This window comes from Callorhinchus milii, unplaced genomic scaffold (genome assembly GCF_018977255.1).
Source record: "Callorhinchus milii isolate IMCB2004 unplaced genomic scaffold, IMCB_Cmil_1.0 Scaffold2, whole genome shotgun sequence".
In the NCBI taxonomy this organism is placed as follows: Eukaryota; Metazoa; Chordata; class Chondrichthyes; order Chimaeriformes; family Callorhinchidae; genus Callorhinchus; species Callorhinchus milii.
Window position 1 is genome coordinate 22,253,013 of NW_024704743.1, and position 27,061 is coordinate 22,280,073.

The 27,061-nt window shown below is 44.4% G+C and overlaps 1 protein-coding gene and 1 non-coding gene across 5 annotated transcripts in view; both read right to left on the reverse strand.

Annotated features, from left to right (window-relative positions):
- Window positions 1-27,061, reverse strand: part of elmo1 (engulfment and cell motility 1 (ced-12 homolog, C. elegans)) — a 153,291-nt gene that overhangs the window by 24,829 nt on the left and 101,401 nt on the right. Inside the window, exon 1 of one of the 4 annotated variants that reach the window (XM_042332595.1) lies at window positions 24,542-24,551. The exons of 2 other annotated variants lie outside the window; for them this stretch is intronic. In XM_042332595.1, coding sequence (XP_042188529.1) covers window positions 24,542-24,544 — 3 coding nt within the window. In that variant the 5' untranslated portion in view covers window positions 24,545-24,551. Of the gene's footprint in view, window positions 1-22,239; window positions 22,524-24,541; window positions 24,552-27,061 lie in introns of those variants that run through there. One more of the 4 variants, XM_007889708.2, reaches the window with a different exon arrangement.
- trnae-cuc lies at window positions 19,683-19,754 on the reverse strand. The gene has a single exon. It is a non-coding gene; the product is annotated as a tRNA-Glu (tRNA).

Sequence of the window (27,061 nt, forward strand, 5' to 3'; positions counted from 1 at the left end):
GGGACCCAGCTATTAATCCATTGGCAGACCGCTTTCCGGGGTAATTATCCCTTCAAAAAAATAATAATAATAATTTGGTCACTGCAATGCGCAATTAGTTACCGCATTTCACCCGCATAATATACAGTCAATTCACTTTACAGTATATTCTGTGACACGCTTTGAGATGTCTCAACAACGTGATAAGGAACTATATCAAATGCAAAGATTATTATTATCTGCTCCAGCGGGGAACTAAACACCAGCGTGGACAGGCTGTGCTGTAAACTTTCTGTGATTTCAGATTCCCGCTATCTTTTCATTTTACTCTGGGATGATTTCCAGATTTGTAATCCTTCCATATTATCTGCTGCGACTACTATTCAGGATGCATGCTGGATATTAAATTATTTACTTTTTTTTAATAAAATAAGAAAGTGTGCTGTGGTTTAAATGACCCAAGAAAGATTGAACAGGCTGCAGCTTTTCTCTCTGTAGATGAGATTATTGAGAGAAGACCTGATGGAGGTGTTTAAGGCTAAGAAAGGGTTTGATAAGGCTGATGTTGATAGGCTTGTTGGTCAGCCCAGAGGGCATAAACATTAGACAACTAAGCTAGATTTAACAGAATTTCGGAGGAATCGCTTCACCCAGAGGATAGTGAGAATGTGGAAGTTACTGCTGGAGTATGTGGTCAAAGCAAAAACAGCACTCTATTTAAGAGAAATCTTGATGCATATATGAGGGAGAAAGAAATACAGGAGTATACATCCTTCCGATATGAAAAGCGTTATATAACTGTAATTTGTTGTTGTTCAGGAGAGGGAAGCCACAGATGGAGATCTGTGTGGACAATAAACAACAGCACGGACTAGTGGCCAAATGCTCCGCTTATGTGATGAATCACTCTACATAACAGTAAGAGGAGAGGTTTGGTTGAACCTGAAGGAGCATTTTAATGCTGAAATAAAAATAAATTGCTGGAAATACACTGTAGTCTGATCAGGAAAGGCAGGCTAACGTTTCTCATGAGGGGCCACACTTGAGACGTTGAGATGTCTGTGTCTCTCAGATGCTGATCAGGCAGCTGTACATTTCCAACATTTACTGCAACAACTGGCACTTTATATATAACCCCCATCATAGCAGATATATCTCAGAACACTTCACAACGACAAGGCAGGGGGCCATTGGCACAGTCAATGTGGCAGATTTTAAAGCAGAATTTACACACAGACAGAGAGTGTGGCCGGGTGGGTCCAGAAGTTAGGGGCGTAATAACCGAAGGCTCAGCCATCAATAGGGGAGCAGGTGGGCTGTGGGATGTGCAGCAGGCCTGAATTAACTGAGTGAAGGGGGCGAGCAGAAGAGTGGGGTAGGAGAAAATAAAACAAATAGGGAGGTCCCAAGTTTATTTTGGGAGTTAGTAAGTTTGCTTCAGATTTCCCACACTTGCAGATTTGCTGGGGCCACCGTCAACTCCCCGAAGGGCCATTTTTCATTGGAAAATCCAGTTAATGAGTGTCGGCATTTATGTTATTCAGTTGTGAAGGACAAAGGGTAATTTCAGGACAAATGCCAACAAGTCTTTCTTTATCCAGAGTATAATTAACAACTGGAGCAGGTTGTCGGGTTTAAGCGCTCCGAGGCGCTACCCTGTGTGAAAGGCGCTACATAAATATAAGTTATTATTATTTGAGAAATTGCATCTGAACCTGATAGTGCCCTCGCTGCACATCAGCACACAATATCCCGCAACAGTCACAAAAGATCAAATAATAATAATAACAATGATCCTTGCATTTGATCTTTATCACCTGGTTGAGAGGACTGTCTGTGTATTTTAGGAGGTTTAGAGAAGAAAGCCCTTGCATCTGATCTCATCCTTTCAGAACCCATCCCTAGTATCTGAACCCCTCACCAATCGCGGAATCAAGCTGCTTTTTAAAAGAGTCCATTGTCCAGGCCTCTACCACCACCCTTCTTGGCAACTTGTCCCAGTTGTTAATCACCCTCTGGGTAAAGGATGACTTCCTGGTGTCTGTCCTAACACTTCCCTTTGCAACTCTAAATTCATTTGAATAATTCTCTTAAAAGTTCTCCTATTTTAGAGCATCCTAAACTATTGTTCTGGGATTACTTTTTCAATCCCATTTAAAATGTTATACATCTCTCTGAGGTCACCTCTGAGTTGTCTTCTCTCAAGACAAGTAATTTAAAATCACTTCCAAAGAGAAAGAAATTGCATTTTTATAGTGCCTTTGAAGGTCAAAACATCTCAAAGCATTTCACACTCGTAAATGAAAAGTGTAGTGACTCGAGTTTGACAACAACTAATAAACGGGTTGCACAATTCTCTGATCCAAAATCTGAGTAATGCTCAGAGCTGTGCTAACCGGTACTAAATGCTCGATAAGACACATGGCCATCTCTATATTATATTAAAAAAATTAAAAATGTAACACCCAAGAACTTTTAAGGAGTCATTTCTGAGCGAGCAAATTCCCACCATTGGTATTAATACCAAAGTATTTTGAACCAATGGCCAGGCAAAAGCATCTTCTCAAGACCTACCTCTTTGACCCCTCCCCAATCCGTTGGCTTTCATCCCTAGCTTGAATCCCAAGCCAGCAGTGCTAAATGCTTGGGACATCTTCCTGACGTGAAAGGCCATGACGTGACTAAAGATGTACATTTTATTGTATCTTCTTAAGGTGGTCTTGACAACTGAGCCAGGATGAAAACAGAACTGAGAGCCACCCTTTGTGTGGCAGGAAATTGAGTTTGTGCCTCATTACCATTGATTCACTGGGAAATGATCTGTTACTGATGACAGGGAATTGGATTGAGGTTTGTGGAATAAACAAGTGAAACAGGATTGAGTTTTGTAGAAGCAACTGAGTGTTGTGTTGCCTATCCCTCGCTGGTTTGACTGGGACAGAAGCCTAAACTGCCAGGTTTGTAGACACGGCAGTGGATGTTACAAAACTGGATGACCGCATGTTCACCTCAAATCAGACACAAAAGAGCCATTAAGGCAAAAGTCACATCATGAAATCAAGGCTGATTTAATTCTTTCTGCATTCTTTAATTGGGTGAAATAATCGGGGTGGGGGGAAAGGGGTAGAGGTAGCCTGAGTGAGGCACTGTTCCCTCCACCTTATCCTGCTCCTTGACAGGACGTAAACTAATAATAATACATAATCCTTATATTTGATATAGTGCCTTTCACATTGGGAGGATGTCCCAAAGCACTTCACAGGATATACCATAAAGTGCAGTGACTGTGTATTTATGGGTGAATGCGGCAGCCAATTTGTGCACAGTAATGCCCCACAAACAGCCACGCAGTGAATGACCAATTTTATTTTTGTGTAAATAAACACTGAATATCACAAGAGATCTTCCCATTACAGCATTCTAGAGCCCTCGCCTCAAACACCCTTCCTCAGTGTTTTGTTCAACCCTCAACTCATCTGGTCTCTGACTACAATACAATACAAATAATTTATATAGCACCTTTCATGTTGGCAGGACATCCATGAAAGGTACTATATAAATGTGCTTAATATTTATATAGTATCTATTAGCTATTGTGCTTACCAGTATTGTTAATAAGTGCTTAACAATACTGGTTTGGCACATAAGCTGGGGGTGGGATCAAGGGGGAAGGGAGGGGAGAGATGCTCAAAAGCACGGTCAAAGGGGCCATCTGCACAACCTCTGGCCCACTTTAGTGCAGGCTGTTTGCAAGAGCCCAGCACAGGTCTCGACTGTGGCCAAGTAATTGTACTGTCTCGGTCTGCTGGACCAGGAGCAGTGCTCGCTCGCCCCTTGATGCTGGGATTCATACAGTGCCCTCATTGAATTGACAGCTCTACACTGGGTCATCTATGCGCAAATCTATAGCTACCTCATCTATAAAAGCACAGTCACTGAACGACACACAAACCGTGAAGCGCTCCGAGACGTTTGCCGTGAAAGGCGGCTTTACGGAACGCAACGGTTATTGTTTGATTGTCTTCAATGATCTGAGTGCCGCTCTCTTTGAAATATTTGAGAGCTTGGGCTGCTGCCACTTGTGTATAGTGCGACTTCCAGCACCTGTGCGCTGTGACTGAGCGAGCGACAAGGAGCTCTGTTGCCTCTCAATCAAACGCACGATCATGCTGACAACAAACAAGTGAACTAGTTAAACTTACCAGCAGCCGCGGCAGCAGACTGCTGAGCCACACAATTACCTGAGCAACCAAGACAGCTTCGGTCCCTTCCGTGTTGCTAAGCCTGACTGATGTATTCCATTTGTGGGATCGGGTGTCAGGCAGTGGCAGAAGCTGTTTGATTCAGCTCTGCGCCATGTTTGGTGCCTACAAATGCACTGCGCAGCTATGCCGTGCACGTAAATAATGCAAGCGGTCCCCAGCCCACAGTGAGACGCAAGCCATTTATTAGTAAAGGAGGCAAGTCAGGCTTGAGTGACTTTAGTTGACACTCGGTTCTGCATCACCGGGTTTTTGCTTAATGTGCTCACTTGCTTATTCCACAATCCTCCCGCGTCTCCCGACCAGGAGGTTGCCGCTGAGGAGGAAATGCATCAAGAACTTTCCAGAGCAGCCCCGCGCGAGGTCGACAACTAAATGATTAACTCCCGTATGTACATGAGCCGCTAGACCAGTGTCAACCCACTTTCGCTCCCTCGATGTCCACTCTGGGGCCACACGCAAGATCACCAAGTGACTGTCAATGCCTAACATTTCCGATACTAGGTCTTCTCTGAGACTACTGTGCAAACCAGACACTTCCTCACAGGTAGAGATACCCCCACCCCCAACACACACACACACACACACACACACAGACACACACAACGAGACCTATGGTAATAGTCAATATAGTTTTAAAGAAAGAAGTTTAAATCACTTAATAGAAACAGTGATATCCCCATTTCCTAATTGTGTCCTCTCACCTTTTTTGGAGAGCAACTAAAGAGGGGAAAAAGCCACTGAATCACAGTTCAGCCAACATCCCAGAGCTGGTCTCAGCCCCGTGATGAACGGAGGTCTCAAATAACACGGAGCAACAAATAGGCTGAGGTCACAGGAGAAGGCGCAAAACAACAACATCTTGCACTTAGATATTACCTTTCACGTAGGATAACACCTCAAAGCACTTTGCAAATACGATGGGAATCCCAAACTGGGGGGGAATCTGAGAATAAATAATAATAATATTCCTTGCATTTGATATAGTGTCTTATATAGTCCTGTAGCTCAGTGGTTAGAGCACTCGCTTTGCAAGCGAGAGACCCAAGTTCAATTCCAGGCAGGGTGAAACCTTGGGCAAGTTTCCTTACTCCACACGCTTAATAATAATCCCTCCAAAACAAAAAACAATAATAAATTGGTCATTTTCAATCTACGACTGTTTGTGGGACATTGCTGTGCGCAATTGGCTGTCGCGTTTCGCCCACAAATATGCAGTCAATTCACTTTACAGTATGTTCTGTGAAGCGCTTTGAGACGTCTAGAAGACGTGAAAAGCGCTATATCAAATGCAAGGATTATTATTGTTATTATTATTATCATGTCTTCAAGATGTCTCAAAGCGCTTCACAGAATGTTCATCAAAGATATACTGGTGTCCTGGCCGATGACCCCCAGGTACAATGTGAGGATTATTCTTATCATTAAGAGAGTATTGAAGGCAGGGAGAGGAGGCGCAAAGCAAGGGGTTTCAGGACCCAGTTCCAGAGTGCACATCCACAGAGGATGAAAACTCGGCCACCAATAGAGGGAATGAGGAGCGAGCAGTAGACCAGGGATGGAGTAGCAGAGAGTTTAGGCAGGGGAATGAGGCTGGAATTGCAAATGTCCCTGGACTATCATGAGTGCACTATCCAATTCACTGGGGAAAGTGGGAAAGTTTATTAAATCCACACTTTGCTGCTTCAATTAGTGGAGCACAGCCAGCAATGCAAAACCTCTCAAGTTAATTTCTGCAAAATCTATTTCAATTTTAGAATAATATATTACTTCTGAATTTGGTGACAGAAAACACCACCAAAAACATCCTTTATAAATGCTGCACTTGGAGCATCCAAAATTTGTAGCTTTTCAGGTCGAAGGCCATCTGTTAAATGAATGTATAATTTACATTTTGAATCAATTAAATTCTTAATGTTTAATGTTCTCCACCATAAGCAAGCTTTGGACTCTCTATGATTTTATCCTGCATATTTTGCTGCCTGGGCTGAGATTTATTTAATATTTCACATGTTCCTCCTGTGGAAACTCGGGATTCATTCTCTTCCCAATTCATTTTTATTTCAGCGGTTCACCAGAGAGAAAAATCAGATGAAAAAAAGGCTTCTTCTCCCACACAATTACAAGGCTAATAAAAAAACACTCCTGAAAATGGATGAATTGCACCAATTCAATTAGTCTTGCAGGCTGGTTGCTAAGCTCCTCAGACATAGACACACACTCACACACACAAATAGGTTTAATTATTGCTCTCAGATATTTAACACACTGGGCACAAGTGATCAACGAGTAGGAACTCAATGCACTGAGCTGAACAGGTGGTAACGCGCTCCATCAATCCGTGTCTTGAATTATAATAATAATCCTTGCATTTGATATCGCGTCCTATCACGCCGTTGAGGCGTCTCAAAGAGCTTCACAAGAATATACTGTAAAGTGGATTGACTGTATATTTTGTGGCCGAAACACAGAAGTCAATTGTACACAGTAATTTATAATTAATTCAATTCTGATGAAAGGCTATAGATTTTGACATTGTACAAATTCTCATCAGGTTATTTATCTATAGGGATCTTTAGAGTCAGCTTTGACCAATTTTCACTATAAATACACAGATTTTTTTCGGTTGAAAATTGATCGGTTAAAAATAAACTCCCCCTCCCTCCCCCAAAATCTTTTAGGCAGAGTTCAAACCCCCTTAAACAGAGAGAAGAGAGTGCAAGAGATGGGGGTTGCGGGGGAGAGAGTCAAAACAGACAGTTACGACAGATAGGCAGACAGACAGACAGATGGTTAGGAGACAGATAGTTAAGGGAAAGAGATACACACACACGCGCAAATGAACCAACCAACCTACAGCCAAGAGACAGAGGTGGGCAAGACAAGAGAGATGAAAGCTTTCATCCCATCAGTTGGGACTTGATTCATACGTGGGTCCCTGAGGTGGAAGGGCACTGTGCTGATTTCCCCATCCACATCCCAGCTTCACTCACAACCAATTACCAGGAACAGCAAGAGGTGGCAACATACCCATTTCAAAAGCTGAAAGCAACTTGAAACCTGTTCTCACAATGGGCAGTGCTCATACTTCCAGTAAACCGCCGGTGTGCAATTATTATTCGACAACCACAGACCACTTTCGCATTTTTTGTGTTAAAGAGATTCACCAAAACCGTACGAAGTTACAAGTTACATTAAATGTTAATGCAGCATCCTCGGAATAATCAAGAGAACGCTACACAGACAGAGTACTTACGAGCAGGCACTCGGATCATTTCCCAGTCACAATAGTGACAAGCTCGGAAACGCAGGCACACTACACTCCCTGGAACACTCAATTTTGCAGTCTCCAAAACAACATAACTCCATTCCTGCCAGTTTGTGTGAGCTCAGGCTGGAGACAAGCTTCTCCGGGCCTGGCCTGGGGACCTTGGAAGAGGAGGAGGAAGATATGTGGAAGAGAATTTGGCAAAAGTTGGAGATAGGTAGGGTTTTGGGGGAAGAAATAGTGATTTTACTGATTATTGAGGTGGCTTTTCCATGTCGTGAGTGCTCCTTGCTGTGCTGCAATGGCTCAGCTTTTGCAGTTTTAGGCAATGCACTCTCGGTGGGATGTCTCACTGCCACTGGATGAAACACGACTTTGGACATAGAGACTTGCAAGTTCGTCCATCCGTTCATCTACAAAATATACAATCACTCGACTTTACAGTGTACCCTGTGAAGAGCTATGAGACGTCCTCCCAACATGAAAGGCGCTATACCACCGTAAGGATTATTATTTTACAGTCTTTTTTATCCACTACCATCAATAAGAGAAATTCCACAAATTACATTTATATAGCACCTTTCAAACCGTGGGGGGGGGTGGGGATGGAGGGTGGGAGGTGGCAAGGTAGGTGTCCCAAGAAGCTGTACAGTCAGGGATTTGGACCCGAGCAGGCGGTTGGGATCAGGGTGGGTGGAGGGCGGGGAAGTTAGGGGTAAGCGGGTAACAATCACAACAGCACGATTCATTTTCCAAATCCAGTTACAACTGAGCTCAGATAAATCCTTCTATCGGGGCAATCCCAATGTAGTGGATAGAGCTGCAACTTACGGACTCGGAAGAAGGAAGAAATGAAGAAGGGAAATGAAAAGGCTCATCCTCAAAGTAAGTAATTTTTCCCTGCCTTGTTTTATCAAGTGAAGGAATTATTAAGTGAAAGAAAGGGAGAAATGAGGAGGAATTTTATACACGGATGTTGTTTGGGATGTGGAATACCGTGCAGAGTTCGGTGGTCGAGGCAGAATCCATATTCCAATCGGGAACGAGATAGGTAAGTAAAAAATAGTAATTTGCTGCAGCACTGCTGACTTAAACTAGGAGCAGGATACAGGGACTCAGAAACATGTCCATCTGGTCACCCAACCTTTTCACCACCACCACCACCACCGATAACCAGGAAATTCACGAGGAATATATTGGAACACATTAGATGTCAGCCTGGCTCAGTTGGTAGCACTCTCACCTCTGAGTCACAAAGTTGATGGGTTTAAGGCCCACGTCAGGACTTTGAACACAGTCTAGACTGACACTCCAGTGCAGTGCTGGGGGTGTGCTGCATTGCTGATAGGGTCTGCGCTGGAGGTGTCCTATATTATGCTACAATACAATGCACTGGGCTGCAGAAATCTTAGTATTTAGTTTTAGAGAAGGTGCTTGTATCTTGTACGTTAATAGCATTTCAAGACTGCAATCTCATTCTAGTTGAAAAAAGTCAAACACAATTTCTTTTGTGCGAATAAACATGAAAGATTTTTTTTGTAAAGTTCCCTTTTATCCAGTCTCTAACTTGTTTTCGTGCTATTGTTTCCTGCTGTGAGCTATGAATTTACAGAGACAGAGCCTCACATGCAAAACCAAGCTTGTGATGTGATGCGCTTCCATTCAATTATATGGCTTCTAATCCCTAGGGATCCTTTATCAAAGTCACAGCGATGAAAAACATTATCTTGTTTTGTGTACATGTATCCTAAAAGGGAGGCTTCTCTGTTTAATTGAGCGCATACAAATATTCCTTTGTTAGTTTTCCTCCATTCCAGTTATCTCCTCAGTAACAATCCTCGCAACCGATACTGCACCTTTCTCGTTGGGTGGACTTCTTAAATCGCTTCTCAGGACTTACTGTAAAGGGTAGTGACTGTGTATTTTGTGGGCAAGCCAATTTGCACACAGCAACGTTACATAAACAGCCAGGAAGTGAGTGACCAATTTTTCTTGGGGAACGGTTTGCCATGGTACTCTCTCTTTCATGTCCACCTGAAGAGGCACAGACTGGACCTCAATTTAGTGTCTATCTGACGGACAGCATCTCCGCCAACCAGCTCCTTGGTTCTCACAGGAGCTAATAAGAAAGCACGTCAATGCTGTGGCAACAACGCAGCTGGAGACCTTGTGGGAGCGAGAGAGGACAGGCTGTACAGAAAGCCTAGATTTTTTTTATGCCACACACAAATTCTCTCCTCAACCATTCAAAATCAAGAACTTAGAAAACAATCAATCATGAGTCCAAACCTAACACTCGCAAATGTTAATTTTTTTTGCTCGCAACTGTAAAAGTACTTTGAGATGTTACTTCGCATGTTAAATATTTTACGAGTGCAAGTTGTTCCTTAAAAGCATTATCTAATCTTTCAAAAATATTCCTGTAAAATTAGTTTTTTCTTTGGGGTCATCTTTAATTTTTAAAGAAAGTTGCTTCCTTTTTAAAAACAATGTTATTTTTTGTCTCTCGCTCTACTCTTCCCCTTTACTCGTGTCATTTTCCTCGGCTAAATCTCTGGAGTTTTTCTGCTCCCCAGTTTGAATGTAACCACAATTTGAAAAATCTGAATTTGCAATGCTTAAACCTACTGGTGATGCCTACTGCTGTTTCAGATCCAAATCTGCTGAATTTAAGCTTTGAAACTTCTTCCTTCATACTTTATATTTGGCAATTTCTTAAAGTGAGTGTTAAATTACTTGCGCAAAAAAGTGTGAAAAGCGCTATATCAAATGCAAGGATTATTATTAATATTATTATAGCCTGTAAAGCACTTTGGGATAGCCCTCCCAATGTGAAAGGTGCTATAACCAAATGAGAGGATTAGGATCATTACTTTATTATTAACTTGAGAACCTTGTTTTTTGCAGTTCTTAAAAAGACCTATGAAAAATTAAGACTGAATTTGAAAATTTCACAAAGTTTTGCACCATCTTAAATTTTAAGACAATGGTACTGAGAATAAAACCACGTGAAATTGCAGGTTCCAGGAACCCGTGCTGTGCAAGGAGTCATTGGCACCGCATACGTTCAGAGCAGTCTCTTAGTTTAAGTCCGACTGTGAGATCTGAGAAGTCAATAATAAAGCATGCAATCCCATGGCAACAGTGGAACTAGAGACATTTTGGAAACCGTGTCTGAAGAGAGGATAGGCCGTACAGCAGAAGGCATGCTGAGTATCTATATCGGGTTCACCAGCTGAAGTCAAGGGCTGCAACGGTGGAAGTTTGGTCGGAACCGTCAACGCGAGACAAATACAATATTAGTGAGTAAGTGGGGCCCCACACACACATACATACACACGCGCACACATACACGGGCAGGCACGCACACAAACACGCACACACAAAACACACACCCACAAGAGATATAAATAGAGACAAATAGAGATACAGAGAGAGAGAAAAGAGAGAAGAGAGAACTCAGAGAAAGAGAGATGAAAAAGAGACACACACCAGTTTTATACACTGCTTATATGCGCACAGGGCTGGGCTCAATTAATGCGGATATAGGACTTTTCTATTGTAAATTTTTACTGTCTTGTTTTTTTTTCCCCCACTGAATTTACTGAAGGGCAAATAAACAAATTGCCTTTACTGATGGTCATGATGGGTTTGCAGCCCTGATCCTTTTGCTCTTTGTTGCAGGATTACTGCTCCTTTGATTGAAGGTGAAGCATGGAATAAATCCTCAGGTGTAGGAAACTTCTAACTAGCCGCCCGCTATCTCATTGACAAACAATTCCAATTGATCTGCAAAATTCATCTCATTTGGCCTGCCCTCAGCATTCAAGCTAATGCATAATTGGAAACAACTGGACTCAATTTATTAAAAATAAGCATTGCACAAGAATTGTGACAATTTATAGTCCTGGCCTTTGACAACGTCCCTTTGCTTTCTGGATATAGTAATAAAATCCAAATTCCCTCTGACAGCTCAGTGGGTAAAGGCAATGGGTAAATGAGCCACATCCCAACTACACAAATCATAGGAGAAAAGAGAGGAACGTAACTCTGCGATGAAAAGCAAAATACCCACATCTGGGTAGAAGACAAGAAAAAACAATGGATACACCTTCCTACAACACTTCTAAACATCAAGGCATTGACTCCAAATTTTTCTTCAGTCTTCTTATTTAGCAGAGCAGAACATAACTCAAGGAGTCTCTATCCAAACATTGCTGGGGCAGTTGATATAAACTCAAAATAAAACCCACACCGGTGAGGCTATTTATATCAAACACAATTAATTTGGAAACAATGCAACAAAACAAAGTCTGCATGACATTTCTGATACTTTCCTCGGCCCTGCCATTAAGCTCTCCTTCTGGCTGAAACGAAAGATGAATGCAGCACTTCAGGCATCCACAATTGTTACAGCTCAATAATTGGTTTACAAACAAAAATGTTTCAATGAAGAAAAATGAGCAGACAAAAGAATCGAGTTCCGCTGAAAACGACACCATCGCTCTTGAGTATATTTATAGGATTGGTTCGGCTGAAGAGGGCCCTCCGACCAATTTGATCTCGTCTTTCCAGAACATTGACCCTCCCATCACAGCAGCATCAAGCTGNTTTTTTAAATGAGTCCAATGTGTCCATGTCGTGGCCTCAACCACCCGTCCTAACAACCTACTGCAGTTGTTAATTATCCTCTGGGTAAAGAAATTATTCCTGGTGCCTGTCCTATTTCATGCATCTAGGGTTAGCATCAATCACGTCCGGCAAAGCATGGGTTAGATTCAAAATATAGATTCTGGAATGTCCCTCAACAATATTGCTTAACTTCAATCTTGAAAGACCAGAAACACTGCATGATCTACAGTACGGTAGAATTGTATCCTACATGAAGGACTCTCTCTCTCTCTATATATATATATGTTCTTCTATATCCCACATGGTGCTCATTTCTTCAGTCTATCTGAGTTGCACTGTCTATTCTGGGGAATTGTTGTGATGTGAGCCCATGCCATTGGGAACTGCATTATCTGCCCTAATTCATTTTACGTAGGTTTTTCATAACAAAGCTTTTCTTCCCCACCCACCACACACAGCCCCTACCCACCCACACACACACCAACCTGTGCGTATTTAATAACAATCAGGAGATGTGCATCTGAAATTCTACTGCTTATACTATAATGAAATGCCTCAAAACCCAACTTTTCTCCTCTCCCCTTGCCCCTCCACCCCCCACAGCAGCAGCAAATTTGCACACAGCAATGTCCCACAAAGAGTCATGAGGTGAATGCCCAATTCACCTGGGGGAATGTTGACCACGACACCGGAAGAAACATTATTTTCTTTTCAAACAGTGTCACAGGCTTTTTCATGCCCTGAACAGGCAGACCAGGACCTCAGTTTAGCATCTCATCCAAAGGTTGGCACCTCTCACAATGTACTGCTCACCCTATACTACACTCCAGAGGTGAGACTGCAAGCAACTGAACCAGGCTTACAACCTTACAACCTATTTAGCTTCAAATCGACTGTGCAGATAGACCAGTTCATACTGAAAAGAATAGGAGCAGATAACAGTCTCTCTTCCTGAAATACATTCACCAATTTACTCTCAGATCAGCCACCATTCTCTGACTTCCTCTGATAGTAAGTAGGTACAACACCTGTAGAGCCACTGAAATGTACAGGACAGAAGACGGGGATTCATCCTATCGTGTCTGTGCTGGCTCTTTTAAGAGCAATCCTTTCGGTCCCATTTACCTGACCTTTCCCGTGTCCCTGTAGTTTCACCCACAAAACATAATAGTCAATTCACTTTACAGTATATTCTGTGAAACGCTTTGAGACGTCTCAATAACGAGATAAATCATTAAAACTATATCAAATGCAAGGCTTTTATACTGTATATAAATATATACAATATATAGTTGAGTCCTTTATAGGTGTGTCACCTGACCGTATAAATCAGGACGTCACTGGTTTGGAATCCTGGTCTAAGCGGAGTCATTTTAGGGGAACTGCAAATAGATGACTTAGTGCAACTGATTAGCGAGGACAAAATTTCAGCCAGGGTCCCATTTGTGATCACTAAGCCATGAGACTCCTGCCATCGCTGCCAAATAACAGAAATATCTTCGGACTGTCAGGAGCTCAGCTTTGGAGAGGGCAGGCTTCAGTTTGCAAGGCTGTAGGAAGCGCCCATCATGCTTCAATGCTGATGACTGTTGCGCAGTAAACATTCAACTGAAATGAATTAAGTAACAGCAAAACAAGTCTGCGAGGCAGAAAAACAACAGCAACAGCCAAGGCCAATGCTGACAGTAGGCAAAATCCAAATGCTTTTTGACAGAGTTCAAGCCTTTGAGAGGTACGGTTTCAAGTTTATACAGAACCGCAGGAAGAATTAAAGGTCAGTACGTTCCGTACTTCCACAAATGTCCAAAGCAAATAGGAACAGAATACAGTACCTGCTCCCCTGCAATAGCCAGCCACAAGCTTCCAGGAAGGGTTGTTGAAAAAGAATTATGCCAAGTGAATTTCCTAGCACCTAAAATGCTTTTCAGCCTCTAGATAGTCAGCACTAGAAATCCGAGCCAGGCCTGTGAGTGCTCAAATCCTCACTGAACTACAGTTTCAGGACAATCGCATTACACTCTTAGAATCCATTGAATTTCAATGTTAGACCCCTGGGAATTCCTGTGAATGACAAGTGGGATCAGAAATATTACACTCGTTGTAAATTTATGAGCTAGGCTGAATTTTTAGTCAGGTTTAGGTCTGACGGTGCCCATCCAGCAAGCAGTCAATGCCTTCGGGGATAAAGAGAGAGAAATGAAGAGATAAATTATAAAAATGCTTAACTCAGAGGTTTTTCTTTTAGCATAGTGAAGTGCTTTAACTGGTTGGATAGATTCTAGAAGAGGAGGAATATTAAAGGGTTTGAGAAGCAGGAAAGTGGAATTAAATTGGTGCGCTTGTTTGTGTGGAGAAAAACGCCAGCTCAGAATTAACTGACCGGTTTCTGTCCTTCAAACTAACTTTAAGATGTTGCACTTGTGAGCGCAATGCTAAAGGCAAAAGAAACAATGCTAAAGGCGATAAAAGAAAAAATGTATTGGATCGGGCGACGAAAAAGCTTAACCACCACTGATATAAAGGTTGAGCAATGAAGGACACTGTTTGGCCCCTTGTGTCGACCCTCTTTCTCTGCAGTCTTTCACCTTTTACTTCCCAGGTCCATTCTGAATGATTCTTCACTGATCCAGGCTCAACAGCCAATTGTAATAATGAATTGCATACTCGAATCCTCTGAGTGAAGAAATTCCTTCCGACCTCTCCGCTTGCAATGGAAGTACAGCTTATCACGAGTCCGAGTCACAAGGCGATAAATTTACTTCTTTCCCTCATTAATTTCCTGAAGATGTTAATTTCATTTAGTGTCTCGTCAACCGATCATTTGTTTTTCCATCAATGTTTGCCGGAATATAATGCGGAAAAATCTAATGATAAAGATTCCGGATCACATCAGCTCCAAGTGGTTCAGTCGTTCGAACCAGTTCTTAATTAGAGAGACGGCATTGGAGAGCTCATCAGGTTAAATAGCTCTCATTTGATAGTTCACCAATTAAATATCTCCCATTTTACAGTGCAAAAAAATCGCAACGTTTGGGATGTGAAAGGTGCAGTATCAAATGTAAGGATTATTATTATTGTTTGTTAGTGCACCCAGCTAAACATCTCTCTAGAGAGTGCACCCAGCTAAATATGCATTTTAATCTGCACTGCCCAGTCCAAACTGTGTAAAAATACTTCATTCTGTAAAATCACTCGATAATCCTTTGGTTCGTCAACATACATAATCCTGCTCACTGCCTCTGATCTTTGCTGCTTTTTACTCAAAATATATATATCTATTTAAAAATCATTAACATAATCAACAAGCTTCAGCAAAGGGCAAAGATACTGCCCTAAACTGTACATGTGTACAGATAAGACGTTCATCATCTAGAAGCCAAGTCAGTGTGAGTTAGCTGATCTCAGCCAGGGTTGAAGTTGGGGAACTATAAATGGCTTGAGGATTCTCGGGCTAAAGAGGACATGTTTATTTGAGACACTGAGGTCTGAATATCACCTGGACTTAGCCCTTAAGACAATTTTGTCTTGAAATTCAAGATAGTGCAGATTTGGGGAAAATTCTTTGGGGGGAAAACTCAGTCTAAATTCAGAAGTCGTTTCTTGTTTAAGAACTGTGGAAATCTGGCTTCTAAATTGAGACCGATATCAAGAGATTTTGTCAAAACCGCACGCAATCTTAAACTTTAAGACAATGTACAGGTTAAGACTCGGTGGAATTTTGGGACACCATCTTCCCGAGAGAAAATTGGGTGAAGGGCAGGAAATCAAAACTGCCTGTTAAGAAAATAACTTGAAAAACATGTAAAATAGGTTTTCACTGAGTAAAGTTTAGGTGTATAATTATTTTCACTGATGTGCGTCTGAATATCTAATTTATTTAAATGTACTATAAGAAAGCCAGTGTTACAGACTTGCCTGTTACGGAGACTAAAACAACAGAAGAACGACCAATTGCAGAAAAACATAATAGGGTTTAGCACGAAAGGTCTAGTTGGGGCTGATCTCTGAGACCAGCCCAGATTGACTATGAAGCACCTATGACAATAAATCACAGATACTTGCTTTCCATCTTTACTCCACACCTCATAACCTGGGTCAATAGAAAATTGCGGCCACAATTTTTCCACGGAATCCGCTATAAACAGTGCCCTCCGCTACAAAACACGTTAAACAATGTAGCTTCTGGCCAATGGCCTCTCGTGCTGTTTATCCGCCGTTACTGTGGGCCCGGTGGCTACGGACTTTCATGCGCAATGGGGCGCAAGCGGGAATTGAGCTTCACTCCACTCGGAGACCCCACTGTTGAGATTGTTTTTGTGTGTCTATGTGTTTGTGAGTATCTGTGTGTGTCTCTGTGTTTGTGAGTGTTTGTGTGTGTCTGTGTTTGAGAGTGACTGTGTGTCTCTGTGGTTGTGAGTCTCTGTGTGTGTCTGTGTTTGTGAGTGTCTGTGTGTGACTGTGTTTGAGAGTGTGTGTGTGTGTGTGTGTCTCTCCCTTCCTCTCTGTGTCTGAGTGTATCTATCTCTGAGGCAGGAGGAGGTGAGCTCCTGTAGTCCTGCAGTCGGGGCACTGGTCCTTCGGGTCTGCGCTGGTGTCCCCACCCACCCCAACCCATGGCCATCCAGTTCATATTAAAGAAGAAATGAATTCAGAAAAAATTGCAACAACCTAATATGTGTTATTTCCTCATTATTTTTAATCAATGAAGCGAACAAATGTAGGTTGGGAGTGAAATGTACCTCTCAATACCACCGATCAACCCCCTGCAATTTGCCGCAACCCCCCCCCCCAATTTCGGGCAAATACTTCCGCACTTTTCTACCAGCCCAGCAGAACCTCATAAAATTCACAAGCTCCTCTCTCATCTGCAAACCCAGCTTGTCGAACTCCCCGTCTCCCCGGATACAAGACCGGCAGTGGGAATGTCAATAAGCTTCTGCGCTCTGATTGCTGTCGGGGGTAAATGCACCACCGATAGCACGGGTCAAATCCCACTGGCTTCCGAAACCTGGGCTGAGGTTAACAAGGTTCCACATGGCTGAGTGAAGTAAGCAGCTTTCAAACCGCCCCAAGCAGCTGCTAGATTCATTTGTAAAGCTCGCTCGTAAAACACAGGGATATGACAGCACACCTCAGCTAAGGGTACGGGGGTGGGAGTTGGCGGGGGTGAGGGGAGATAGTGTTGGGAAGGGAGTGGAGAAATATATGTGGTAATAATTCCGCAGAAACATGGAGACGTTCACATAAAGGGGCATGAGTGCTGGGACATCTGCTCTAATAATAATAAACTTTCTGTAAAACCGTTTGTGAAAAAAAAGGTATGAATAATGCACACAGCAGTCCACCATTTCTCTCATAAGACTGGTGTTTAGTTTTTTTCTAAACGTTGTTTTTATGATTCATTATGATTAATCTGCGAGTCTTTCACCATCCTCCCTCCCCACCCACCCCATGTTCCCTTGGCTCCGCTGGCTCTCCCTCCCCCTTCCACGGCGGATCAAATTCAAGATCCTTATCCTCATCCTATCGTTCAAATCTCACCACAGGCTCACCACACCTCACTCTGACCTCCTGCAACCCTTCCGCTCCCTCTGTTTAGTGAACAGCTACTCCCTCCGTTTCCCTCCAGTCACCCTCACATCCCCTGCCCCGTCATCAACTTTCTGCCATTCTTCCCTCGTTCTCGGGAACTCCATCCCGGAGTCCCTCCCATTCACCCCCTCCCTCCCACTACCAAAGCTCCTCCTGATGTGAAAGGCCCTATATCAATGTAAATTGTAGTATACTGTACATATTAATAGGGAAGGATCGCCTAAAAATGTCCCCCTCTTGATCACTATCCAGAGAACCTCTGGCCGTCAAGGTTTGGGTCCGATAGATGTCAAGTTTGGTTCAGTTGGTAACACTGACGGTTCTGGGTAAGAAGAATTGGGGTTCAGTTCCCATGTTGGGACTTTAAACTTGTGGTCAAGCCTGACACTTCAATATTGTGCTGGGAAACCCCTGCATTGACAGACATGCTGTCCTTCGAATGAGACCTTAAACCAAGGTCCTGTCTGCTTGTTCATGGGGATGTTAAGAATCCCGTGCACTATTCAACAAAATAAGGGAGTTTCTCCCGGTGAACTGGCCAATGCCAATTCGTCAGACAAGATTGGTCATTCACTTCAAGGCTACTTGTTACTGGGATCTGTTACTGTGAAGCACTCCGAGACGCCATCCGGAGTGGAGGGCGCTATATAATTCCAAGTTGTTGTTGTTGTTTGTGAGACACTGCTGTGTGCAAATTGGCTGCTGCGTTCACCAACAAATGCATAGTCATTACACTTTGCAGTAACTCCTGTGAAGCGCTTTGAGACATCGACAATACAATATGATGACGTGATATCAAACACAAGTGTTTTTGTTATTTCTTAACTGTTGAAAAAAATGTGCCAACATTCCCTGCCAAGGTTTCCAGAATGAAATATGGAAAGATATAATAAGTATTATAATAATAATAATCCTTGCATTTGATATAGCGCCTTATCAGGTCTTTGAGATGTCTCAAAGCGCTTCACAGAATAAGCTGCCAAGTGAATTTTGAGGCTGATATCACGAGCTGCTGACACCCTTGGCACCCCACGTCCACTAGCACAGACCAGCCTTCAACAGGGGAGAGAAATGTGGTGAAAACTGGCATTCAAAAGGTACATCCTTTTCAGTACTGAAATGAGAAGTAATGCCATGAACAGCAGAAGTGTGCATCTGCACATACCAACACCTGGCAAAGCCTTTCTAGCACCTGTCCAGGATGAGAATTCCCCTCTCAATAACCGACTTGGCAAAGCGACGTGAGAAATCATAAACTGTGATAGTGCGCTCATAACCTCAGCGAAATGACCTCGAGGGACAAGTGTAAGGTCTTCCAGCAATGCAGCTTCCCCACTGTCTCAGCAATGGAGAGGACACACTGAGAAGCAACCAACAAAAGAGAATTCTAAATTTGTTTCTGTTAACAGTTACCTCTCCTTGAGAAATACGAGCAGATGGTCCTGAGCATGGAGAGCGTTCTATGCTTAGTTTTTTTCTGCAGCAAAGCAGGATCTGTCATATATTTTTTCAGCAATTGTAGGATTCCTGGCGGTTGGGGAAAAAAATCCCTGCAATCCTTATCATATTGTCCAAACACCTCAAAGCGCTTTGCAGGATTTACTGTGACCTGGAGTCCCTGGGTATTTTGTGGGTGAACATGCAGCCAATTTGCACACAGCAATGTCCCACAAACAGCCAAGAAGCCAAATGAACAATTTTACTTGGGGCATTGTTAATAATAATAATTATAATATTCCTTGCATTTGATATAGCGCTTTTCATGTCTTCTAGATGTCTCAAAGTGCTTCACAGAATATACTGTAAAGTGAATTGGCTGTATATTTGTGGGCGAAATGCGGCAGCCAATTGCGCACAAACAGTCGTGGATTGCGTGACCAATTTACTATTGTTTTTTTTCTTGAGGGATTATTATTAGGCATGTGGAGTAAGGAAATTTGCCCAAGGTTTTGTCCTGCTGGGAATCAAACCCAGGTTTCTCGCTTGAGAGGCGAGCGCTCTAACCACTGAGCTACAGGACTACCCCTTGTTGGCCAAGACACTGAGAAAAACTCTTCTTTTCAAATAGTGTTGTCTTATCTTTAACATGCACCTAAACAGGCAGAAGGGATCTTGATTTAATGGCCCACCTGAAGGATGGCGCCTCCAACAATGCAGCATTCCTCAGCACTGCATTGATGTGTCAGCCTAGACCTTGAGCTCAAAATCCTGATGTGCATCTCCCAACCTTCTGACTCAGAGAAGAGAGTGCTGTCAACTGATCCAGGCTGACATTTAATCCAGGAAGAACAAAGAGGTACAGCATGGAAACAGGTCACGCGACCCAACTAGTCCATGCCAGTGTATATACTCCACACCAGAATCCACGCGCTCCTTACTCCCTCCCATACCCTTCTATTCCCTTCTTCATTACGTAAAGGTCCAGCTTCCTCTTAAATGCAGCTACACTATCTGATTCAACCACCGCTTCAGGCAGCGAGTTCCGCAATCACGTGAAGTAATCCCTCTTAAATTCTCTTTTAGATCCCCTAGTCGCTGTCTTATACTTGCCCCAAATTGTTGTTGCAACAATTGTCCTAATTAATTTTTGACAGCCCCCAAATGACAAAAATGAAAGAGAAAGCCTTCCTGTGACAATATGCACCAGAGAAAGTGTCCTAAAACATGAGAATATAAAGTCAGGGAACAGGACCAGGTGGCACAGCAGCCCTTCAGCTTTGTAACAACAGCAGACAGCTTGCAACACTCACTGCAAAGGTTATTCCTGTGACTAAAAGTGCAGTTTAAAATTAAGGTTTTTCTTTTTAAGTCTGGTGGCATCACCCTATGGCAAAGGACCTTTCCTGAGAGAGAATGGTCTGGATTGGTGTTTCTTTGACTCTCTGCCGACCAGCTGAGAGATGCCCGAGTGCGGACTGGGCTGAAGGGTCCTTCCTCCCCGTGAGGAAACCTCCCCTCCCTCTCTGTGGCACGATAGCATTCAGGACTGTGTCGGAATACAGTCCTGAATATACCACAACGTACTGCCCCATCGAGCCACACTGCTATCAACGACTTTCCAATCAAGCATCACAGACACAATGTGTCTCTTCTTTTGCCATCTCACCTATTTTCTACACAAAAGATATGCTTTGAGTAAATTTCTGGTCCATCAATGTGCAGGTGTCGGTGCTACAGGGAATAAAGTACAGTTGGTTCCCATTTCAGACGCTCATTGGCAAAGGCATCAATTCCCAGGTCTGACCGGTATAAGCATGGGCCAAAGAGGAGCAAAGTCCCTCTGCTCTGTCTCAGCAAGGAATTCCCATTTGTTCCCCCCTCCCTCACCACCAACAATAATAACAATCCTTACATTTGATATAGCGCCTTATCACGTCGTTGAGACGTCTCAAAGCGCTGCACAATTTGGTCTGTGGACCTGCATCCTGAACTAGGCTGATTCTTTCTCTACACTTTTCATTCATTCGCCACCGTCCCTTTTCCTTCAGCTGGCAGGATACGGACACAGCTGCCAACATCACTTTATATTAGCTAGCCCACAACAGGCTTAGCAATCCATCCCATCACAACGCTACATGAATTCTGGAAATTAACCCAGCAAGGATTTAGTCATAATTATTCACAGTATCTTAAAAGGATCCAATGGAACAATTTACAGTCACCTCAGACTTTGGGTCAAAAGAGCCCACCATCACTGGACCACTGAAACCAGCTGAACTTTACTCGGATTATTTAGCTCATAGTGGGATTGAAATCCGCCATAAATTCAACACACACACCGCAAGACAAGGTTTGTAAACTATATCTACAACAGTCATTTCACTTAGATTCGGCTTGCTTGGCTGAGCGGCACACTCAGGGTGAGGATTTCTGAATTGAGGACAAGTGGTCCGTTCATTTTTGGTGGCCTCTTTTGCGGTCAGGGGAGCTTTAAACAAGAGTCCATTTGACTCCTTAAAAGTATTTTGAACCGGACGAACCAAAGGAAAATTACAAGATACAACTCAAGTTAAATTCTTAATTTTTCTCCCGACGCACACAACATAGATATGCGAACACACACAACACAGATACACCTAGCACAGATGCACACAAATAACACATCAGAACATAGACAGGCACGCGCACACGCCACATAGACAAAACACACAACACAGATACACACACACACATATATATATATATGTATAAAGTGGACATTTTATTCATATCCATTGGTAAAGATGCTCTTAATTTAATTTCAATCTTAATCGAATCTCTGTGACGTCTGCTGTAAACTTCCAGCACTGGAAAAATAGAAGAAATCCACTGGGAAAACAGAAACATGAACAGCAAAACAAAAGCTGTGAAACTTGCAAAACCCAGAAATAGCAGTCCTACTGCTTGGCAGCTCATCGAAATCCAGATACAAAAAACGCGTTAAAGGTGCAAACGCCCAAATAAAAATAACCCTCGCACTCATCACACAGCAACATTTATGCGCGTAGAGATTTAAGAGCTACTTACGCAGAACATGCAGGTCCATAGTGGCAGGTGGCAACTCTAAATTGATGGAACTCAAAGCGGGAAGAGAAGGGGAAGAGAAATGCAATCTTCTTCCAAGATTAGTCTGCACTAATAACGGATGGTTCTGCGACAGAGCCCTGCGATGGTTTTTTTTTTAACACACACACACTTTCATCAGCCAAGTGAGATGTGTATGTAGGATATCAATGCCAGTGGTTTAAGCCCCAAGTCCTAGAGAAGAGCAGTGTTGCCTGTGTTTATAGAGTAATCTCCCCCCACCCCCAACCCCCCCCCACTGACATTTCGATGGGGAGAGTGCACATTTCCATTGGGCAGCACTTGGATGAGGAGAGCCAATTGCACAGTGGTTAAGCTCCACTCAAACGCCTGCTCACCCCCCCCCCCCCCCCAGGATTCACAAAAACAAGCTCCCAATGGTACAGGGCAGCACAAGGCAGCAGCAAAGATACTGACTGGAGCTCCATCCTCCATCCCATGCAGCTCAGTCTGTCAGACAGGAGATACTGCCACCACAATTTAGCAGAGGGGGGCAGTGAGAGAGAGGGGCAGAGGGGCAGAGGGGCAGAGAGAGAGGTGGGGGCAGAGGGGCAGAGAGAGAGAGGGGGGCAGAGAGGGGCAGAGAGAGAGAGGGGCAGAGAGGGGCAGAAAGAGAGAGGGGCAGAGAGAGAGAGGGGGGCAGAGGGGCAGAAAGAGAGAGGGGCAGAGGGGCAGTGAGAGAGAGGGGCAGAGAGGGGCAGTGAGAGAGGGGCAGAGAGGGGCAGTGAGAGAGAGGGGCAGAGAGGGGCAGTGGGGCAGAAAGAGAGAGGGGCAGAGGGGCAGTGAGAGAGAGGGGCAGTGAGAGAGAGGGGCAGAGAGGGGCAGAGGGGCAGAAAGAGAGAGGGGCAGAGGGGCAGTGAGAGAGAGGGGCAGAGAGGGGCAGTGAGAGAGGGGCAGAGGGGCAGAAAGAGAGAGCGGCAGAGGGGCAGTGAGAGAGAGGGGCAGTGAGAGAGAGGGGCAGTGAGAGAGAGGGGCAGAAAGAGAGAGGGGCAGAGGGGCAGTGAGAGAGAGGGGCAGTGAGAGAGAGGGGCAGAGAGGGGCAGAGGGGCAGAAAGAGAGAGGGGCAGAGGGGCAGTGAGAGAGAGGGGCAGAGAGGGGCAGTGAGAGAGAGGGGCAGAGGAGCAGAAAGAGAGAGCGGCAGAGGGGCAGTGAGAGAGAGGGGCAGAGAGGGGCAGTGAGAGAGAGGAGCAGAGGGGCAGAAAGAGAGAGCGGCAGAGGGGCAGTGAGAGAGAGGGGCAGTGAGAGAGAGGGGCAGAGAGGGGCAGAAAGAGAGAGGGGCAGAGGGGCAGTGAGAGAGAGGGGCAGAGGGGCAGAACGAGAGAGGGGCAGAGAGGGGCAGTGAGAGAGAGGGGCAGAGAGGGGCAGAGAGAGAGAGGGGCAGAGAGGGGCAGTGAGAGAGAGGAGCAGAGAGAGAGAGGGGCAGTGAGAGAGGGGCAGAGGGGCAGAGAGAGAGAAGGGCAGAGAGGGGCAGTGAGAGAGAGGGGCAGAGAGAGAGAGGGGCAGAGGGGGCAGTGAGAGAGAGGGGCAGTGAGGGGCAGTGAGAGAGAGGGGCAGAGAGAGAGAGGGGCAGAGGGGGGCAGTGAGAGAGAGGGGCAGTGAGGGGCAGTGAGAGAGAGGGGCAGAGAGAGAGAGGGGCAGAGGGGGGCAGTGAGACAGAGGGGCAGAGGGGCAGAGAGAGAGAGGGGCAGAGGGGGGCAGTGAGAGAGAGGGGCAGAGGGGCAGAGAGAGAGAGGGGCAGAGGGGGGCAGTGAGAGAGAGGGGCAGAGAGGGGCAGTGAGAGAGGGACAGTGAGAGAGAGGCAGTGAGAGAGGGGAAGAGAGAGGGGCAGAGAAGGGGCAGTGAGAGGCAGAGAGAGAGAGAGGCAGAGAGGGGAAATGAGGGCTAGAGAGAGGGGCAGAGAGAGGCAGAGAGGGGGCAAAGAGGAGCAGAGAGAGGGCAAAGAGGGGCAGAGAGAGGCAGTGAGAGGCAGTGAGGGGTAGAAGGGGGCAGTGAGAGAGGCAGTGAGGGGCAGAGAGAGGCAGTGAGAGAGAGGGGGGCAGAGAGGGGAAGTGAGGGGCAGTGAGAGAGGGGCAGTGAGAGAGGGGCAGAGAGAGAGGGGCAGTGAGAGAGGGGCAGTGAGAGAGGGGCAGAGAGACACACACAGAGACGGAGAGAGAGAGAGAGAGATCCAATTCAGTGAAGTCGCGGGTCTCCGGGAAAGCCACAGAGAGAGAGAGAGAGAGAAGAGCTGAGACTCAGTCATTACCATTCCCCGTCGCCATGGAAACGGATCGGGGATTTTGTGTTGCGAACATCTGCTCTTCAGCCCTCATTATAGCCTGGTGTGAGTGTGTGATGTGGGGAGGAGGGTGTAGGTTTGCTGCCTAGTTGTTGGAAGAGTTACCCTGTTTGATGCATTACAAATGACAGACATTTGACAGAAATGATGAGGATGGATTCATTTTTCACATCTTTGCCCCTGAGACCATGCTGGCTGATGAAGTAGGTTCGGGTGTGAGTGGGAGGGGTAGAAATCCTGGGCTCTGCAACTGGATGTTCTAACTGTATGGAGTTCATACTTATACAGTGGAGCACCCAAGAGTTAGTTAATCTTGGGGTGAGTACATTTGGAGCTTGTTGTCCCAGACAATTCCCAATGGAGCTGAGGCTGGAATGTATGTGCATGACTAGGCAGCCTTAGCAGATGTGGATGTGAGCAAGCTGCATGCAAGGCTGTCTCTGTTTGGAATTACTGTGCTTGGGCACCAACCAGTCACTGGCGTGTCTCGCTTACCACAAATATTTTCTACAGCATTGTTGTTTTCAGGCAGTTGTTTGCTTTAAAAAACCACATTTAGTGCGAAAATTTGACCCGACGTGTGTGTATGTGTGTGTTTTTCACCAATAATCCATGCCATCCATGTTGGTTAATGTATCAGGAGATCCAGTTCTAGTTTACACTCTTTACTCCAATGAGGACCTTATTTGCACCTCATTCGCCCACAAAATGTGATTCCATTTTGCAATGTATTCTGTGAAATGCTTTGTGGCATCTTAACGACATGGTAAAGCGCTATATCAAATGCAAGGATTATGAATATTATTATTAAGACATTTATAGGAATAAATACACAGAGCGTTATTCCCTTGTGCCGAAACAGTGCAACACATTTTTAATAGGACGAATTTGTACGTCTAGATTTTAACCTTAAATTGCACTCAACTACTTTACCTAGGAATCAATTAGGTATTTGAATGCAGAAGATTTTGAAGATTTGTTATGTGGGAAATGTTGCAGATTGGCACCTCTGATTAATCCCTTCACTTAAATCATTCGTCTGATCTTAGAGCAATTCCATGCTGCAATGTTAAAAAGCTGCATCAATTTGACTTTGCTGCATTTCTAAGAGTCTGACAAACTTTCCCACTGGTTAATTCCCTGTTAACTAAAAAAAAATCCTCTCATGTGGTCCACAGAGTGTGGTTCCCATTTACAGTCCATCGAACTTGACTTATGGCCTGCCAGCTCTTGTGTAATGGTATGCCACGTGCGCAGCTGGTGGGGAGATTATTGCAAAGCACTGGCATATATGCTACATAAGGGTAATTCTTAGTGAGGTAGGTACTTGGTGTGGGTCGGGTAATAATAATAATCTTTGCATTTGATACAGCGTCTTATCACGTCGTTGAGACGTTTCAAAGCGCTTCACAGAATATACTGTAAAGTGAGGTGACTGTGTATTTTGTGGGCAAAACGGGGGAAGCCAATTGTGTACAGCAGTGTCCCACATACAGTCGTGGATTGAGCAACCAAATTTATTTATTTCTTTTTGGAGGGATTATTCCCCCCCCCCCAGAAAGCGATCCGCCAATCGACTCACCTGGGTGTTGTGCCCTGCGCACAGGTAGCAACCTCGAGCAACAACAACAACAGCAAGATTCCATTTATAGAGCGCCTTTCACGTCGGGAGGACGTCCCAAGGCGCTGTAAGTTGGGTCAGGACCCGAGCAGGGGGGAAATGGTCAGGGTGAGGGGAGGGAAGGGAGGGAGCGAGGAGGGGGTAGAGAGTCGAGTGGGGAGCTGAAGGCACGGGGAGCAGAGCAGGGATCTGACCATCAGGGGGCGATGTCGAGCTCCTGGATCACCGGTAAATTGTGTTTATTGTGTTTATTGATGGTTGGGTCTGGACTGTCTCTTAACATCTGCTAATGCAAATGGCTTTCTACTCCCATCATGCGTCACCTTTTGAATTCTGGAAGGTTCTAAGTGCTTTCAGACATCTCGATGACGCGATACGGCACTGTATCAAATGCAAGGATTAGTATTATTCTGTGGTTAAAATGATTAAAAAGAAATGTCATCTTTTTTTAAAAAAAAATGTGCATTTCAGGTCACCGGCGGGGTTTTAATGAAAGGACTGTAGCCACGTTTCATTCTGCACCAACATTGTTAGGAATGACTTGCTCTCTTATGAAAAAAAAGTGATTTCTAATCCCCCAGGAAAAAATTCGTCGCTCACTTCATGGCTGTTTGTGGAACATTGTTGTGTGCAAATTGCTGTGTTTGCCTACAAAACACAGTCATTATACTAAAATATGCAGTCTATTCACTTTACAGTATATTCTGTGAAGCGCTTTGAGATGTCCCGAAGACGTGATAAGGCTCTATAATCAAATGCAAGGATTATTATTAACAGCAAAATCATTTGAAGCGCTTTGAGACAGTTCCTGAAATATGCAGTCTATTCATTATACAGTATATTCTGTGAAGCGCTTTGAGATGTCT